Genomic DNA, 15,886 nt, shown 5'->3' with positions numbered 1-15,886 from the left:
GGTACAATAAGGTAATAAAAATGATAACAGTAGGTTTCATGTTGGTGGCAAATCCACATTATCTTGTAGAACATTAGTGTCTTTGGTTCAGTTTTACTTTTCCTTTAAGTAGCAAGAAGTGCATTAATTTAACCGCCCTTTTACTGAATATGGAGCTTTTTTCTTTATTTAAAAGAGTAGTGGCTCAGATACATGCTAAATTTACTGGAAGACACTCAGGACTTTAAAGGATAAGGTTGGTGATATTATATATTTTGTTAGTGTCAACAAATCCAACGATGAAAACGCCAACAACCAACCTTTTAGTGCATCTCTCAATACTGTCTGTGGCTTTCAGATCCAAGCCCATTGGCTCCTACTGAAGATAAAAATCTTTAAAAAAAAATACAGCTATCGTACTATACAAATATACTGTTTCATTTTCAAGAATGTAAAATAATTTCTTCAAACAGCTGGGCACTGTTGTTTTTAAAAATATTACTCCAACAGGAGGAAATAGTGCATTTGTTGGGGACTATTTTCAGTGGCGGATTAATCCACATTTGGGGCTCTGCTGACTATTTTGGGGTCTTTGTGGTCATGGTGATGGGATTTGTTGACAATAAGGAAAATCTATCACCAGACATGGACTTTAGACATGCTCTGACCAGGTTTACATCAGTTTCTTAGGACATGGATATTTAAATCAATGCATTAAATTAATTGCTTAAATCTCATACAGGCAGGGAGCTCCTGAAGTTTACTGACAACTCTGCTTTTGTAAAATCCAGTTCAGGAGAGCTGAAAGGCTACAAGGAATCTGCAGAGTCCTGCAGCTCTTATGTGAAAAGCGAGGAAGCTGTTGATTTTTTTTAATTTTTTTTTATTTACTGCATCTGTTTGCTTAATCACCAAAGAGGAAAGTTATTTATTAGAACCTGCTTTGGTTCAGCTGGTGATACTGACATTGCTGTTATCATGGTGGATATTATTAGAACTCACACATTGCATCTATTGCTCTTACATGTAGTGGACATTTGTGTTCACTCCATAATAATTGAGTTAAAGAGATCCATACAATTACAGAAGAACATTTCTGCCAGGAAAAGAAAAATATAGATGAAAAAATGTAATAAAAAAATATGAATGGTCAAAGGAATGAGTAATTTATTAAGAAATACTGACTTAAAAGTCAAAATTATGTAAGTGATATTAAGTGAGTAAAAACATGAGATACTAAGTCAAAACTTATGGGAGAATTAAAATACCCAATTAAAAACAAATAATAATACATCTAATAATGAAGTAAAGTGAAATACAACTTACATAATTGTATATGTGTATGTTTATCTGTGTGTTTACTGTGTTATAATTAAATGAAAATCATGTTAAAATACTTTCTAAATCGAAATTATTAGCCTTTTAATACTAAGTTGACAGACTTGGTACCTAAGTCATAATCTTTACTATCCTAATAGTTAATCAAAAATAATGATGTCAAAATTATAGTAAGTAAAAATAAAGTCATACTATCTCATCTTTTTGATTTACAATGAGTATTTTTATTATACTTCAACTATTTGTGTTTTCTTGGCAGAAACGTGCTTCCTTACTTCCTGTATGTCGCATGGCGTACAGTGTATTATAAATAAAAGCTATAAGTGTTTTATCTTTTTCTGTACACAGCTTTTAAATTGTGATTCTATGCAACATTTTATAAACAGGCCCCGTATGCTTTTAATTTGTAGAGCTGCACAGTTCGATCATTTGGCAGAATGCTGGTGACGGACCTACGGACAAGGACAGAAATATCAAATAAATCAATGGGACACAAAAGTGTTGCTCTCATTTAGAGAAAAAATCTCCACATAAGAAGTTGAAAAACTACAGCGATTGTGTGTTTTAACGCACACTTTTGTGTCCCAAACCTTCATCTAAGGTTTCATCATTTCACCCACTGTTTCTTCTGGACTTGTAGCAACCACATCATTAACCACTTGAAATGCAACAACTTTCCACTTTCCATCCCACAACTTGAGTTTACCCTCTCCTCTCTCTCTGAATCATCTGAAACCTTCAGGCACCAAAATATTCTCAGGGATTTTTAAAGTTGAACAGTCTGTATGTGCCACCACTCACTGAGATATATTCAACAATTCTCATGTGCTTAAATACATTTTTTTTTAAAAGGAATTTCTTGATCCGTTCACTCTTCTTTCTGTCAGTCCTCTCACCTCAAGCGCATCGTACTTCAGCTGCAGTGTGAGTCACTAGTGGTGGTTTGCTGTGCAGTCGCTGCTTCACAAGCTGGCCTCAAGTGATGAACATGGAGTGTTAAGAGTTTTGGGGATTTGAGTGACCTCCACGGGTCCTGTGTGCAGCGGCTACATGTGCTGTAACGCCTCCTGGGCTTGTTCTGTGTACACGTCGTCTTTCCCCGCCCACGAGCCGAAGCCGCCGTCAAACTGCGCACTCCGCTGCGAAGTCCGCTGTTTGTCACGAGAGAAGAAACTAAACCTGAGGCGGGAGAGTTGAGAGGAGACAGAGGCAACGTGTCAGTGAGGTGGCAGGTGACAGTGGTTTGCAGGAACATGTCTGCAGTGTTCGCAGTGAATATCTGTTACATGTAAAGCAGCGTTAGAGTTATGGCAAACTACCATTTACAACAAAAAAACAAAAATTATTATTTTCTCATGACTTGAGCTACAGATGTGCATTTTTAAGGGAAGAAATTTATAGTTCAGTACCTAATAAATGTCATTTTTCAAAATAAAACAAACATATTTAAGTGGTCTTTTATTGTGACCAGAGAAACATAGATTTAAACACATTTATGAACCAGATCTGAGAGGAAGACGCCTTTTGCATGGTTTGACAAAGTCTTGTGTCTTTTATTTAAACTCATGAAAAATGCAAGCAAACACAAATGTGTTGCATCTATATTTTTGTTCTGTGTATATTTTTATTTGCTCTAATTTAATTGTTCTTTGCAGTAAAATTATTTCTCTACAAAATATAATTTATGTGCTACAAAAAAAATCTTTTTCTGTCGTCGCGGATATGCTGCAGGCAAGGATTTGTTTGTTTACAGTAATTATTATCATGTCTAAAATTAATTGTTTATTTGCTACACAAAGCGCCTTAGTGTTAGAAAATGTTAAGTCTTGTTTAGAGAAAAGGCAGCAGGTTTTCATTTAGTTTGAACAGATTTTATTTAACTGTGATGTTTTCCTGTGTAAGATACTGATGAGCTGAGTTGTTTCTGTCTATTACAAGATCTTTAATCAGTGTTACAGAAAAGCTAAAAGCGCTTTAGTCTGTAAACTCCACAGTATTATGTTTGTGAGTCTGGAGCGCAGGTGCAGAGGTGAACAGGACGTTACTGTGGTCAGTGAAGGAAAAGACGAGACAGGACGACAACAAACTGCAAGTTTATTCTGACTGGCTGATTTTTATGATCCACAATCATCCCCAGTGGACGATGATAATAAGACAGCCCCACAATCAGCCAATCAGAATACTACAGGCTCAGAAAGGCCAGCACAATGCATGCAGGGATGGAGGCTGTTAGCAGAGGAAGTGACAACCAAATATAGAGTCATACAAGCGATATGAGACGTCTGATTGGCTGTAAAGTGGGGTCATCTGGGATCAAACCAGCCGCCACCATCGGCATAATGGCTGTGAAGATCCTGTCACACGGAGGTAAAGACACACACACACACACACACAAACAAACAGGAAGAGATACACAGAGAGGAGGGGGAGGGGGGGGCGAACAGGGGGAGACAGGGACCACGTCAACCTTTGACCTCTGTTTGACCTCATGTAAAGTTCCCAACCAGAGAGAAGAAGAAAAAGTCATGCCTGAGTTCATTTTAGTGAGGACACAAAATCAAAACAGGTGCAGGCACATGAAAACACTCTCCTGTTAACTGTGTGAGCCGTGCAACATGTTCTGGACCCCCCACCCCCACCCATGACCAAATACACCATCATTATAACTAACCATGCACAGAGACAGGTGAGCGTGTCTGATAGAGCTGAGAGAGAAAGCAAAGCAAGGTCCTGCACAGCCACGGAAATGAACTCTAACTTCAGTTATTCCATTTTATCTATTTAATGCTTCCACTAAACTACATTTCAGAGGGAAACATTCTACTTTTTACTCCACTTTATCTATATGATGAGTCTAGTTAATTATTTTTCAGATTAAAGGTTCCATATCTATAAAACCACAGAGCAGGTGTTTGCTGCAGGTGTTTTGTTCACTTCAAAAATAAACAAAATATTTCAGTTGTCTGAGGTGCATCTGCACACAGGTTTAAAAAAACATGATAATCATACTATAATAAATGATAATAATAATAATCTAACGTTGTTAATGATTAAACTAGTGGTTCTTTGACCAAAAATCTGAATTTTGGGGCCCAGATTTATTAAGTGACCCTTTGCAGGGGCCCCGACCCGAGTTTGGAAACAGTGAAACCCTTTAATTACACAGTGATGTATCGGTACCAACAATCTAACGACAATCTGATCAGTTTTATTTTACATTTTTTACTTTTACCTCAGTTGGATTTGTGTGGAGTGTTTTTGAATAATCCTGATTTTCACATGCTCACATCTGATCTCAGAGCAGCGTGTTGTTGGTACAGAGGAGCCACTGGGATCTGACACATTTTACTGAGCTGCTGTTGTCTCTGCTTTGTTTTTACAGACCACACACACACACACACACAGAGACACACAGGATGTGGCTGCATGTACAAGCAGTTTCCAGTTAACGTTGTTTTTGAAAGTTGTTTTTAGTGGAAACAGCTGAAACACAACTACTCCTGAGGTCATTTTCTACATCTGGTGTTAACATATGATGACATATTGTTCTCTCACCACTAACTCAGTCTGAAGCGGAGCCAGATGTTTTCGTTTGCAAATGTCTTGAAGCACAACATGTAAATGTCTGAGCAAGCAGAGACCAAACCATCAGCACATGCAAAGCAGCCTTTTGACTTTACCTCAATTTTGACCGATGGCGACGTTCATGAGCGGAGTGTGTGTGTGATTTTAGCAGGTGTGCAGGTGCATCTGAGTCAGTGTGTGTGTGGTGTGTGTGTGGTGAGTGTGGCACAACATACAGGCGTTTGATTCCTGACTCTGGTTGGGCAGAAGATCGGGAGCGAGTCCTCAGCTCTGGTGAGGGAGACGGAGACGGAGTGACGATCTCATCCTCGGTCTCATCACTGCAACGACAGAGCAGCACAGTCACCGTCCACGTGCTGAGGCCGGTTTGGTTTGTAGACAACACACTTATACATTTATAAAATACAACACAGCAGTTAAGGGACAGAGCGATAAAGTTGAGGGCTTGTATTTATCAAACCTCTACGTTTTTTCTCATCAATTTTCTATTTAATTACAAAGAATATCTCATAAATTCATTAATTTCTCATAAATTTACAACGATATATACTCCCTCCAGCTCCGTATGTTTTTCTTATTTTTATTTTTTTTAACCTTCAGTGGCCCTAAATATGCTGTTGCATATTGAAGAGGAAGAAAACACATTAATGGATCTAAACTTTCATTTGAAACCCTTCTTATCAACAGCAGGCATTAACACCAATCAAGGGATTAATAGTGATTAATAAACTGGAATGAAGTAATTGAAAATTGGCTGAAATGAAAAAGAAAAAAAAAAACCAATAAGGAGCAGGAAATAAATTCTGCTGCTGGTAGACAAGGTGCTTCAGAGAAATCACACTATCAGGAGAATCTAGTACCATACTTGTCAAGTGCAGACTGATAATGGACTGAAGTGCAAACGAAATCAGTGCCAGCTTTATATGTGTTGTCTGCACCACTGATGAAAGCAAAAAGAAAGAAAGAAAAAAGTGGCGTTAACATCTCATTACAAATTCTGAACTATACTTTCTACTGTATCTTATTCTTATTTATACATATCACTTCAGCTAATGTATCATTTATCATGATCAATTACATTTTATATATGTATTTTATCCAAAACATGGCTCAGAAGGTTTGTGTTCACCTCTTCAGTTTAACAGCATCTTTAAGCTGTGATTGATCTGATAAACAGTTTTTATTCTTATTTTTACAAGTGAAGGGTTTTTACTTTTATTATTCTCTTCAATCTAAAATTTTACCTCCTCTCGTGATAAAAACAAGGACAAATCTTAATTCCCTCATTTTGTCCATGTCTGAGAGATATTAAATATACAGCAGGACCTAAAGCAGACTGAAGACGGCTTTGGTGTTCTGTTAACGTCGCCATGATTGTGTTACTGAGATATGAGTACCTTTTGTAGTAGGCCAGCTCCTCCTGCAGCAGGAACACTTTGGCCTTGAGCTCGTTCCTCTCGTGGAGGACGTCCCTCAGCTCCTGCAGCGTGAATCGGGGCCGGTTGGGGTCCTTTGGATCCAGGCCCCCCGTCTCCTCCTCGCACAACGCCTCCTGCAGAGAGAGACGCATCACATAGAGGAAACAAAAAAAACAAGGAAGGGAAGGAAGGAAGGAGGGAGGGAAGGAAGTGAGGATACCTTGGTAAAATATTGGAACACAGCAGGCATGTCCTCATCGTACATCGCCTCCTGGTGGCAAACGTTGCAGTCAGACATCGAGCCTTGTTCCAATACATCTGTTTAGTTCACCCCTCCCTCCAACTCGCTGAACCACAAACCAAACTGCTGTTTTTTATTTTTTTTTAAACTCAGCACACCTGAGACGTTCGCTGTCGGATACACAAACACCTGAGAGATCTCAGCTTCACATGCATGACTGAAGCCACTCGTGCACTGAGCAAAAAAACACACCACAGTTCTTATTTAGATGTTTTCTACATACAAAGTCCAACTGAAATCACACCCAGTCCTCCCTTTGTGGTCAAAAATCATGTCAGCGTCTGTGTTTGATTGACAGCAGCTCGCAGGCTGAATCCTGGCGAAGTGAAGACTTGTTGGGGGTGTGCTGGTCACAAACCACAGCAAGAGCTTTTCTCTTTGTACTACTCCTCCCTGCAACACTCAAAACTCATCCGCTGGCCAAACAAGACAGAATGTGTCTGTATGTGGTCAGTTAGAAGCGGCATGGCTCGGCACAGTTCGGTACGGCTTGGCCAACCCCTGCTGAAAGGCTGAAGGGGAAATAAATATCATCAACTACAAAAGCCTAAAGACGGACTAACCCGTGCTGCAGCCGACAAACCACAGGCAGACAGTGTGTTGTCGGCACCCAGGTGAGATGTACAGGTGAGTTTAGATGTTGTCAAATGTTCTGCAGCTGAGCAGCTACTCTCCTGATAACTGACGTTAGCAGGTCACTTTTGTTTGGTCACTTGTGTGTGTGTGTGTGTGTGGATGTGTGTGTGTGTAAGTTAGGTCAGGAGGAGACTGTAGCAGGAAAGCTAATGTGTGTTTTTGTTGTGAGTCTGTTGCTCTGGTGTTGTGTAGCAGCTGCTCTCTGTCTGGCTCACTGCCTCTGATGTAACGCTGACCTCACTGCTTTCTGAAAACATGTTTTGAAATGAAGGAATTTGATTGGTTGCATGGGAAAAGGTTCTCTAATATTCTGCAGGATTAATGCAAAGATTAAAAGCAGCATGTCAGAATCAGATAAAGACATTTCTCCCTTTTGGTTTCAGATTTTTTCTCAGGGACAAATGATTCACAGAGCAGATGTGTTTGCTGTGGCAGACAAAAATAAAAAAATTTAATTTCAGTTGGACTTTAAACTATCACAATTACTGACAGCGTTTCAAGGTCAAGGCGCTAGAAGGGAAAACTCAAAGTGCTGTTAGAGGCTGAGCTGATCTATATTTAGAGGGGCGTCAGTGCCGTCGCCCAAAAAGTCTCACCCACTTGGCTGAGGAGCAAAACACTGCCGCTGCCGCTGTTAGTTCACAAACACCCATGCAGAGCTGCCTCAGCACCTCTCATGGGTCAGACAAGCGTTAGTCTACCAGCTTTCTTTTTTTTTTTCTATAAGGTGGCTCTTCTTCTGGGGGGGGGTGCAGGTTTGGAGTTAGAGTCAGGACAATCACACCACTCTGGTTTCTAACTAGCACTTCTGAATTACCCAAAGCAACACTGCTTCGTCATCCTCATCCCCATCGCCGGGTCCCCCTGGGCTGAGGGAGCCGGGCAGGGGCCGCGGGGCAGGGTCAAACCCACCTGACATCAGCTCAGGGAGGCCAGGTCTGTCTGACCAGCCCTCAGCCCCCACCACCACTGCAGCAGCTTTACCACGCTGGTGGAGCAAAAGACAGTTCATTATCTGTTTACTGAGCCCTTTAGTGTGTGTGTGTGTGTTTATGAAGCACTGGGTTTACAGACGTTGTGTTCAGGTGATTTATGCTTTATGGCTTCAAGTGGAAAAGGATTGGTTTGAACATGCAGCCACTTGACCTGTGAAGCTGCTTTAATAATTATAATTGAAGTATTTATTACTTTAGGAACTTTTTCTTTTACGGCCTCTTAACAGCGTTTTTTTGTTTTGTTTTTGTTTTGTTTTGTTTAAATAAGATCCATCAGGCCTGGTTCACAGAGGACATGTGGGAAAAGCACCGGAGGAAAAAATAAAACAAACGATGGCTGAATCAGATTTAGCTGCTCCAGTTTCAGGGTCCCGGTGTGGTGCGTGTTGGCTCACTGTCACACTGTCATGGGACACTTCACTGTAACAGAGCTGGTTATGTGCAGCAGTGACACCTGTGCTTTTCATGCTGTGACAAGATAAAACCTCTGCTGTGAGAAAAGGTCTATAAAGAAATAACAATGGACAAAGGTCCTGGGCCACATTTTAACCCACAGCGCACTGCACTCACATAAAAGCACTGAGCTAACAGGATTAAAGTCATTAAAGGTCTTTCTGCCCAACAATAGTTTATATATGATTTAACACAATGATTTTCTAGGTTTTCTTGAACAAGTTCCGACTGTTAAACTAATTTCAGTGTGACATTGGGACTTTTAACGGATCTGTGTGCTGTGTTACCTCTGCAGGTGAGGGTGGCTGAGGTGCGGCCTCCTCAGGACTCCTGCTCTGGGCAGGAAGCTCTCCCTGAAGTCGCTCCCTTAAGCGAGCAACTTCCTGCCGAAGGGCACCGACCTCCTGGCCCCTTGCCTGAGCGCTGGCCTCCAGCTCCACCTTCTGCTCGATCAGCGCTTTGCCCTGAGCCTCCACCACCGAGATTTTGTGACGCAGGTCGTGGTTGATCTTCATGAGGCGAGACTGCTGCTGCTGGAGCTGCAGAAACACAGAGACAAAGAGGGTGAGGAGGAAGAATCCTTCCGGGTGTTGCACTATAAATTAAATCCTGTTAAAGTTGCACTAGGCTTAAGCTACGATTAAATTAAATCAATTTCTTGTCCACTGAAGGTAAAAACGAGACTGAGAAAACAACCCTCTGCCAGAACAAAAGCAGATTTAACACCACAGTTGCTGCTTTCCGGCCTTTTTCACAACGGACTTTTAAATCCAGTCCAGCCTGGTTCCAGATCTCTGGATCAACACCCACATTTTAGATCTGTAAGGTCTGGAGTTGACGGCCGGTTCTAGCAGCTGGAAAACATCTGACCAATCAGAGCTGATGAAAAACAGTGACTCCTGCTAAGATTGGAAAATTATTTATATATTGCAAGATGGTCAAAATGGAACATGTATATACCAGGACAGGATGAGTGGCTGGTGGTTTGTGTCTGTCTTAAAATCCCATTTGCCTTCTATTTGCTGTTTCTTTTCTTTTTTCTTCAACATAAGAAGATTACCCAAATCCACTATGGCCCATACTTTTATATTTGTAATATGGATACTAACATGTGGAAATGCTGGCGATATTTATTTTATTGTTGCAATGCTTCAGCTGTTCTGTACCAATAAAAAAGATGCTTGTTAAATTTTAAGAAACAAAAAAGAAAAATGGCGACAGGTGCGGATGAGTTTGTTGCAGCTGGACAGTTTACAGGAATATCTACTTTAATCCGCTTTTTTTTCCTGATCAACGGTGAAAAATATTAGTCTCACCTGATTCAGGTGACAGATCAACATGATGAATTAACAATTATCTGGATGTTATTAGGAATATTTCATCCACTCTCTTTAAATATCCGGATGCCGCGACAGTGCAATATCCTGGATCTGTCGCAGGCGGGAAAAACTGGTGACGTCATCTTCCAACTCGTAGTCTTGAGTTGGAGAAATGGTGAAGAGAACTACAAACATGTCAACAAACGGTTAGCAGAACTGCTCCAAAAGCGGCGCCGGCGGCTGTCACATCAAAATTAAACCCAAAATGAGCCAAACCAATAGATTCAGCTCATTTTTATCTCAGCTCTTTTTCATATTTCACTTGGTACCGACTTCTACAAACACTTTACTCAATAAAAGAAGCTTATTTGGGCCGTTTATCTGCTGTGAATACGAGGTTAGCTCCAGGGCTAACCACCTCGGAATAATCTGTTCTTATTCTGCCGAAACTGTGTGAATACACCGTTACAGCCGTTGTAACCGTCATTAATTACAGTCGCCCAATCCCAAAATCCACCCTCACAGTCCCAGTGTAAAACCATCAAGGGGCAAGAGGCCTCCAGCTTAGACATTTTGGGCGTTTTATGCACATTTTCAGTAAATTTCTGCGGACTCTGCCTGAAGGAATTACCCAAAGTTCATAGCGTTGTCAACATGAAACACACGGTTACCTTGGTAACCAGGAAACACCCGGAAGCGTAAAAAACCGTTAACGGCCATAAAACGGAAAAAAGAATAAGATAGAAGAGGAACAAAGAAGCATGAAAGGAAACAACCTAAATATTAACGTTACAAAAAAAATGAAGGCATGATGATGAACACTAAATATGCTTTCTTTTAGCAACATGTTTTGGCATCTTCAAGGTAACATGATATGTCACGGAGGGGCACTGAGATTGGGCCGTGGTTGTGTGCAGTAAACACATCATGGTTCCTTCACCCTTGGCTGACCCTTTTTTCAGGTATTGTTGTTTTTGCCTTGAAAAAAATAGTTTTTTAAAATCTAATGCTAAAAATAGAAACGTATGTGTTGTTCAGTTGAAACCTCCCACACTCTCCTCGGACTAACCACCAAGTTAACACCAACAGTTTGTGTGTGCACAGTTTCCTCCTGCAGTTTTAAGGAGAAAACAGGAGCCCGTCGTCCTCCTGTCGTCTTACTGCTTCTATGTCCTCGTTCTTCAGCGTGAGCTCCCGGTCCTTGGCTCGGATCTCATCTCTCTGCTTGTCCACCACTTCTTTCAGCTTCTTCATCACCTGCCTCTCTCTCTCCGTCATACCTGGAAACCACAGAGAGGTGTGTGAATCAGAAATGGTGTTCGGAGGTTAGTGAGTGGACAGAGCTGTGCAGAGGGAACCCTGATTTATGTGTGTGAGAGCGTAGCAGGTGTGTTTGCACACTGAGGCTGGTCTGTCAGGGTGACTGTGGCCTCTGTGTGAAACCACAACAGGACTGGCTCGCCGTCAGACACAGAGAAGGCTTCCTTTGTGTGTGTGTGTGTGTGTGTGTGTGTGTGTGTGTGTGTGTGTGTGTGTAGAGCTGGGAGTGAAAGACAGCAAATGTCAGCTGTTGGGTTTCCATAAAAATTTCAGCAAGAATTTCAGCCAAATTTTCAAAAAATCTGCAAAATAGAATATGAATTTTAATGTTTGTTTCCATCCACTGTTGTCATGTGACTGTCAGGAGGTTTTTCATCGAGATAACAGCAGGTGGCCCTAATTCTCCGGTCGGTGCCATTAAACCGTTGCAGAAGAAGAAGACGCAACGAGATGACATAACTAAACGAGTCAGGGACCATTTATTGATTTTCGAAAGTGAACACACTTGATAGATGATGCAGAGGAAGAGTGTGTTAACCTCTCATTATGTTTTGGGTGAACTCTCTTGGCCAGTGGTTCCCAACCTGTGGGCCGGGGCCCACTGATGGGCCGCGAAGGTATTGCAAGTGGGCCAGCAAATCATGTGCAAAGCAGTACAATTTTGGTGAAACGATGTATCATAAAAATAAATGATTGAATAAAAATATAAATAACCCTCACCCTCGTGCCTCTGCAGGTCCTCCTCACTCAGGGGGTCTTTGATGGACATGTTGGTGAGGAGCGTCTTGTTCTCCTCCTGCAGCTGAGCGATCTGGGAGAGCAGATCCTGAGCTTCTCCTCTCCATACGTCCTCCACCAGCTCCAGCTCCTGCACACACACAATCAAACACATACACATAGTTATATTAATCTCGTTATATATTATTTACATGTTTGGTAAAAAATATAACTCAGTGGCACATCAGCCATTTATCAACCACCAGTCGACAACATAAGAATATTAAATTTACATCATTTGATAATGAAATGAACCTTTCAGTCATTTTTAAAGCAAACATGAAATTTGTTTTATGAAATTTGTTGTTTGAATATTTGATCCTTTTTTGTCATTTATGACAGTAAACAGAATATTTTGGGTTTTTTACTGTTACTCAGACAAAAACAGACATTTGCAGACAACACCTTGGTCTGTGTAAACACTGTTCTATGAAAATTTACAGATTTAATTGAGAAAATAATTAATTGTGAATGAAAAACACCAGCAGCAGTTTTATTTATCTGATTGTATATTTTAAGCTCATTTGCATGTGTCCTTCTACCACGTCCCAGAAATCCACACTAGATTTTTTAGCACTGTGTATTTTTGCAATATTTTTGTGTATTTTAATTTTAATCTTATTTTAATTTTTAACTTGTAAATTCTACCTCTTATTTTACCCTAAGTCTATTTATGTTACTGTTTGCACCAACCACCAGCACAAATTCCTTGTATGTGGAAACATACTTGGTAATAAAACTGATTCTGATTCAGATTTTCCATGTGAAAACCATGTGTAACGCCATGTCAGTCAAGGCAGGAACATCCGTTACCTACAGAAACATCCACTTTATCACAGTCATGAGACGCAGTTAATCAGTGAACCGCTGGCTCTGTTCACCGCCACTCTGTCACCGTCACGAGAAGCTGACAGATCAACTTTTTTATAGCAGCGAGCAGACCGGGGGTCAAGCTGATTTAAAAACACCACAACATTCCCACAGTGTGTTTACACCTTCTCACTTGAAATACTCTGCTGAAGTACAATTTTGAGCTATTTAGCTTGAAAATTTCCATTTTATGCTATGTTACAGTGTTTAAAGTGTTTAGTTCAGAGGGAAATATTGGAGTTTACTCCACCACATTTATCTGACAGCTACAGTTAACAGACTTTTTTAAGATTTTAAAGTTTCCTCAACTTTTTACATAATAAAACAATAAAATAAAATGAATTGCAGAGATGAAACCAGTGGTTTTCAACCTTTCTGGCTTGTAGCCTCTTACAAACAGCAGTGTGCTGCACCAGAATTTAATTTAGTTCATTTTGATAATTAATTTTTAGTAAAATACCAACATTCATTGTTTCCAACTTCTCAGGTGGGAGGATTTGCTGCTTTTCAATGTCAATCAGCAAATGTTACTACAGTGACACTTAGACAATGTGAAGATGTCACCAGGTTTAAGGAAACTGTGATGAACTGTGATAATGTGCCACTGTGACATAATTTTATTCTTGTATTTCTTGTCTTGCTCTTCAGCTCTGATGTCATGAGTTAAACCTGTGATGTCACTATGTGATGGGTTATTAGCTGGTTTTTGACAGAGGTTTCGTGTAGTTCAGATTGTGTAATCCTGAATCCTTGTTGTGGTTTGATGACTAATTGGAAACTATCACACATTTGACCAAAAATAACTTCAGTGTAAGAAGGAACAAGATTTTCCATCATCGCGAGCTGAACAAATAGGAAGTGTCCGACTGGGTGAGTTAAATTAGTGCATTTACTCAAGTACTGCTCTGAAGAACAAATTTGAGGTACTTGTACTTTGAGTATTTCCAATACATAAAATTTCTACTCCACTACTGTTATCTGTTAACTGTAGTTACTTTACAAGTCAAGATTTTACACACAAAACATATGAAGAACTTTTACAGTGGTAGTGATACTATTTTTACAGTGTGGTGTTGGTACTACTTTTAATGGAGTATTTATTTATTTTTACAGTAGTATTGATACTTTTACTTGAAAATTAGTATTTTTACAGTGTTGTTGGTGGTTTTAGTGGTGGTGGAGTATTTGTACAGTAGTAGTGATACCTTTACTTGTAATGGAGTATTTTGTTACAGTAATATTAGTATTTTTACCTCTAATAGACTATTTTACTGTGATATTGATGGTTATACTTTAACAACATTTTTAATGCAGGACTTTTATTTTTGATATATTATTATACAGCGTGGTACTGGTACTTTTATTTGTAATAGATTATTATACAGCGTGGTACTGGTACTTTTATTTTTGATTTATTATTATACAGCGTGGTACTGGTACTTTTATTTGTAATAGATTATTATACAGCGTGGTACTGGTACTTTTATTTGTAATAGATTATTATACAGCGTGGTACTGGTACTTTTATTTGTAATAGATTATTATACAGTGTGGTACTGGTACTTTTATTTTTGATATATTATTATACAGTGTAGTACTGGTACTTTTATTTGTAATAGATTATTATACAGTGTGGTACTGGTACTTTTATTTTTGATATATTATTATACAGCGTGGTACTGGTACTTTTATTTGTAATAGATTATTATACAGTGTAGTACTGGTACTTTTATTTGTAATAGATTATTATACAGTGTGGTACTGGTACTTTTATTTGTAATAGATTATTATACAGTGTGGTACTGGTACTTTTATTTGTAATAGATTATTATACAGTGTGGTACTGGTACTTTTATTTGTAATAGATTATTATACAGCGTGGTACTGGTACTTTTATTTGTAATAGATTATTATACAGTGTGGTACTGGTACTTTTATTTTTGATATATTATTATACAGCGTGGTACTGGTACTTTTATTTGTAATACAGTGTGGTACAAGTACTTTAACTTCAGTAACAATCTGAATACTTCCTCCAGCTGTGGTTAAAACTCTGTGGCCCTGGTTTGTTTATTTGTTTTCTCACAGGACAACAACTTGTCAACAACTATCTTGAGGTGAATCTGTCTCAGTAATCTGTAATAATCTGTAACAATCTGAGAATCTGAGCAGCACCACCCCTCCACACCTTCCTGTGCCTCTTCTCCTTCTCCAGCCGGTCGAGCCTCTCCAGCCGCAGCTTGTCCAGCTCCAGCCGCAGCTCCTCGGTCTCCGGGCTGATGCTGCTCCGGCTCACCATCACCTCCAGGATCTCCAGGACCCGCACCACTTTGGGCATCAGCCTGGACAGAGCCTCGCAGCCGTACTGGTCTATGATCCGCTCGAACTCCTGGCCCACCACGGCGGCGATGTCGTACACGTCCATCACCGTGAGGTCGGCCACATTCTTCTCCAGGGCCGACCCGGAGTCCTCCATGTCGGGATGTTCCGGCCCTCCCCGGTTTCCTATTTTGTTTCCTTCGCCACCGCAAACTTCCTCCCTCTGGAAGAACAGTCCCGCTAAGTTACACGGCTGCTCTTCACCTTCACAGCCCGACGGCAGACACACAGCCGCCCGGCATACAGCCCCCTCACTGCCGCTCGTCCGCCCCTGTCGCCCGGGTCCGGCCTGTCGTTCGATTTATTTGTGATCAATATCGGCTGCGTCCCATCGCTGTCCTCCCGCTGCCTCAGCTACTCCACAATAAAACCCCACACTTCCGGCTACACCTTTCACAATAAAACAAGAATTGAGGAAATGTCTGCAACAGCTACTGAGCTACTCCTCATTTCAGGATTTCAGATTAGGTACATATTGGTAACTGCTCAGGGGCCCCAAACCCTCAGGGGCCACTG

General features: G+C 40.4%; 1 protein-coding gene and 1 long non-coding RNA gene across 10 annotated transcripts; one reads left to right on the top strand and one right to left on the bottom strand.

The window, feature by feature from the left end:
* Positions 1-845: 845 nt before the first annotated feature.
* rilpl1 (Rab interacting lysosomal protein-like 1) lies at positions 846-15,743 on the bottom strand. 9 transcript variants are annotated; one of them, XM_071466674.1, is made up of 10 exons: positions 15,180-15,694; positions 12,065-12,212; positions 11,186-11,304; positions 8,993-9,244; positions 8,075-8,245; positions 6,541-6,591; positions 6,300-6,454; positions 5,118-5,222; positions 3,584-3,671; positions 846-2,496 (listed from the first exon to the last, which is right to left on the bottom strand). In XM_071466674.1, exons 1-10 carry the CDS (start codon positions 15,465-15,467, stop codon positions 2,491-2,493), a joined length of 1,383 nt encoding a protein of 460 aa, XP_071322775.1. In that variant the 5' UTR covers positions 15,468-15,694; the 3' UTR covers positions 846-2,490. The 9 variants fall into 9 exon arrangements, with proteins under 9 accessions (XP_071322775.1, XP_071322778.1, XP_071322774.1 ...); XM_071466677.1 differs by lacking the exon at positions 6,541-6,591 and having other exon boundaries at positions 15,180-15,740; XM_071466673.1 differs by lacking the exon at positions 3,584-3,671 and having other exon boundaries at positions 15,180-15,723.
* Positions 10,850-12,218, top strand: LOC139611773 (uncharacterized). The gene is made up of 3 exons (XR_011686352.1): positions 10,850-10,986; positions 11,210-11,321; positions 12,081-12,218. It is a non-coding gene; the product is annotated as an uncharacterized lncRNA (long non-coding RNA).
* Positions 15,744-15,886: the final 143 nt, after the last annotated feature.

The sequence above is a fragment of the Trachinotus anak genome, unplaced genomic scaffold, assembly GCF_046630095.1.
Source record: "Trachinotus anak isolate AG129_WGS33_773 ecotype Australia unplaced genomic scaffold, CSIRO_AGI_Tana_v1 ptg000028l, whole genome shotgun sequence".
Lineage (NCBI taxonomy): Eukaryota > Metazoa > Chordata > Actinopteri > Carangiformes > Carangidae > Trachinotus > Trachinotus anak.
Note: the sequence above shows the minus strand (reverse complement) of the source record. Positions and strands in the feature narration are given on the sequence as shown.